Source organism: Olea europaea, unplaced genomic scaffold, assembly GCF_002742605.1.
Source record: "Olea europaea var. sylvestris unplaced genomic scaffold, O_europaea_v1 scaffold998, whole genome shotgun sequence".
In the NCBI taxonomy this organism is placed as follows: Eukaryota; Viridiplantae; Streptophyta; class Magnoliopsida; order Lamiales; family Oleaceae; genus Olea; species Olea europaea.
The window spans coordinates 248,036-250,497 of record NW_019268496.1 but is presented as its reverse complement, the minus strand read 5'-3'; the positions used below and the strand labels follow the sequence as shown (position 1 = coordinate 250,497).

Sequence of the window (2,462 nt, the reverse complement as noted above, 5' to 3'; positions counted from 1 at the left end):
GCAGTCGGCAACCACAGCTCCACGCCTGACGCCTCATCGGCTCCAGAGTCCAGACAGTTAACTTCACGACATCACCGGTTCACCCTACAACAAAAACGCACACAGCCACTGTTCCTGCCTCCAACAGTCCTACCACTATTTGAGGTAAATGAAATACCGAATCATCTTCTTCTGCTTTCGTTGTATTTGAGTTTTTCTATATTTGAAGGAACTGAAGTGCACGCCCATGTTGAAGTATGGATTTAATTCACTGCATTAGTATTATGGGACATTAGGGAAAATGGGTTTTGCAAAGAAAGTGTTTGATGAAATGATTGAAAGAAGTTAGGCTTTGTTTTCTAAGTAGTTAATATAAATTGAGGACATGAAAGAATTCGTCTGAATACTGAACCTTTTTAGGGGCATTCTTCAATTGTTCGTAGCATCTATCCACATAATCGTCTATCCACGATGTCTCAAGGCTTGTAATGAGTGTTCATAAGTGGTTAACTAGTTTCTGTTGCATTTTATCTATGTAATTTTAGCCATTATATCATTTTGGTTGAAAAGTCAGAAATGCTTTTGTTAATGTAGACAAAGGCATTGCAACTTTGGACTGATTAAAGCAATAAGGCAACTATATGTTCCTGACATTCAAGATTTAATTGATATGTCACGAATTCAATCCTTATTCCCCTAATTCTGCATGTATTTTTGCCTTGTAATGCAATTGAATTCTTAATAATATCGGATATAAACACACACGCACAGACACACACACGAGCTACCTATAGAGTAAGATGGGACTGGACAATTTTGTGCCTTTTGACACTGAATTGATTTCACAGGTTTAATTCTTTGCTCCTCTAGGAGATGTTATGATATGGAAAATAAATCTTTATTTGCTACATTGGGTGCTTATATTTGTTTTTACCACAATTTTAAATGACATCCATGTGCTTGTAATTTTTCTAAACCACTATATTGGCATCACATCTCCACAGGTTCAATCTGTAGTTTCTGATTAGATATAGATATGACCTTCCTTTGTTTCTTTAACTTCTTCTATTATGCAGTTCCTTTCCTTAAAAATTGAGTGCCTCCAACTAATTCCCATCACTTCACGCCTTTCATTCTCTTCTAAATTGTTTTAGATTGAAAACCTCAATTGAAATGATGCAATATGGTTAAGACTTTCTTTATGGAACCAAGTCCATTAGTTGCTTCTTTAATTGGTTTGAATGGCCATATAATTTGTACTTTCCCAATATTTGTGACATAAAGTTGGCAATCCGTGATTGGAGCACATCATCTTGCGATGAAGTCAAATGGATGGCGTCAAGTATGAAGGAAAAGTTTGATAAATATTGGAGTGGCTTGCATGAAATTCTAGCTGTTGCAACTATATTGGATCCTAGATACAAGATGAAACTAGTTGAATACTATTTCCCTTTGATCTTTGGAGATGAAGCACAGGAAGAGGTTGAAAAGGTTAGAGCATTTGGTCATAAGTTGCTCAAAGAGTACAAGAGACCACATCGTTCGACAGAAAATACATCTTTGTTTCCGTCATCTTCACAATCAGAGTCGTCTACTACTAGTGGAAAATATTCTCGCATGGCTGGTTTTGATACATTTGTTAGCCTTTCTGTTACTGCTGATCATGTAAAAACAGAATTCGATGTTTTTCTAGATGAGCCAGTATTGCCTAGGGTGGACGGTTTTGATCTATTGACATGGTGGAAAGCAAATTCAATAAAATATCCGACTTTACAGAAGGTTGCAAGAGATTTATTAGTCATTCCAGTATCTACTGTTGCATCCGAGTCAGCATTTAGTACAAGTGGTAGATTTGTGAGCCCACATAGAAATAGGCTTCACCCGAAAACTTTAGAAGCTTTAATGTGTGCTCGAGATTAGCTTTGATCTGATATTCATGGTAGGATGTATTGTTTTATGTTTGTTATTTATGCACTTTCTTTTATTGCTAATTTTTTCCTCTTTTGTGTGTAGAAAATTTTGGTCCTTCATCATATTCCGGAGCTTGTGCAAAGTTTGATGACGAGGATGTTGACGAAGAGGTACATTTTTTTGTTTAAATATTTAATTAAAAACATTATGGATTATTGATTTATTACTCTACTTACATTTCTTATATACTATATAGGAATCGACTTTGAGTTTTGACGGATGCCAGTAAGAGTTGTAGAGAAGAATGAAGATTGAATATGAATTGAAGTTGAAGCTTTTTTGAGTTATTGAATATTGTTTGTTAAATTTGGATTTTGTGTAACTGTGTTTGAGAATTGGGATTTTTTTGCATTTTCATTTGGGATGTATTGTTGTTCGCTACATTAACTTAGTATCATGTTTTTGTTTTCATTTTAATTCGGCGGATGGACCAATTAAAAATAATTTATTTTCGTGGTTATTAACGACCCGAACCGAGCCGAACCGAGATACGAACCGAAACCGAACCGAAC

The 2,462-nt window shown here is 35.5% G+C and overlaps 1 protein-coding gene across 1 annotated transcript; it reads left to right on the top strand.

Moving 5' to 3' along the window:
- Positions 1-1,311: 1,311 nt before the first annotated feature.
- LOC111392951 (zinc finger BED domain-containing protein DAYSLEEPER-like) lies at positions 1,312-2,179 on the top strand. Its single transcript, XM_023018362.1, has 3 exons — positions 1,312-1,825; positions 1,993-2,060; positions 2,147-2,179. Exons 1-3 carry the CDS (start codon positions 1,312-1,314, stop codon positions 2,177-2,179), a joined length of 615 nt encoding a protein of 204 aa, XP_022874130.1.
- Positions 2,180-2,462: the final 283 nt, after the last annotated feature.

What these genes read in the sequence shown, in the direction of transcription:
- LOC111392951 (XM_023018362.1), top strand. Translation starts at nt 1,312, where the DNA reads ATGGCGTCAAGTATGAAGGAAAAGTTTGATAAATATTGGAGTGGCTTG. An exon ending in GTCAGCATTTAGTACAAGTG is followed by an intron (nt 1,826 to 1,992) that starts GTAGATTTGTGA and finishes TTTTGTGTGTAG; the next exon opens with AAAATTTTGGTCCTTCATCA. An exon ending in ACGAGGATGTTGACGAAGAG is followed by an intron (nt 2,061 to 2,146) that starts GTACATTTTTTT and finishes TATACTATATAG; the next exon opens with GAATCGACTTTGAGTTTTGA.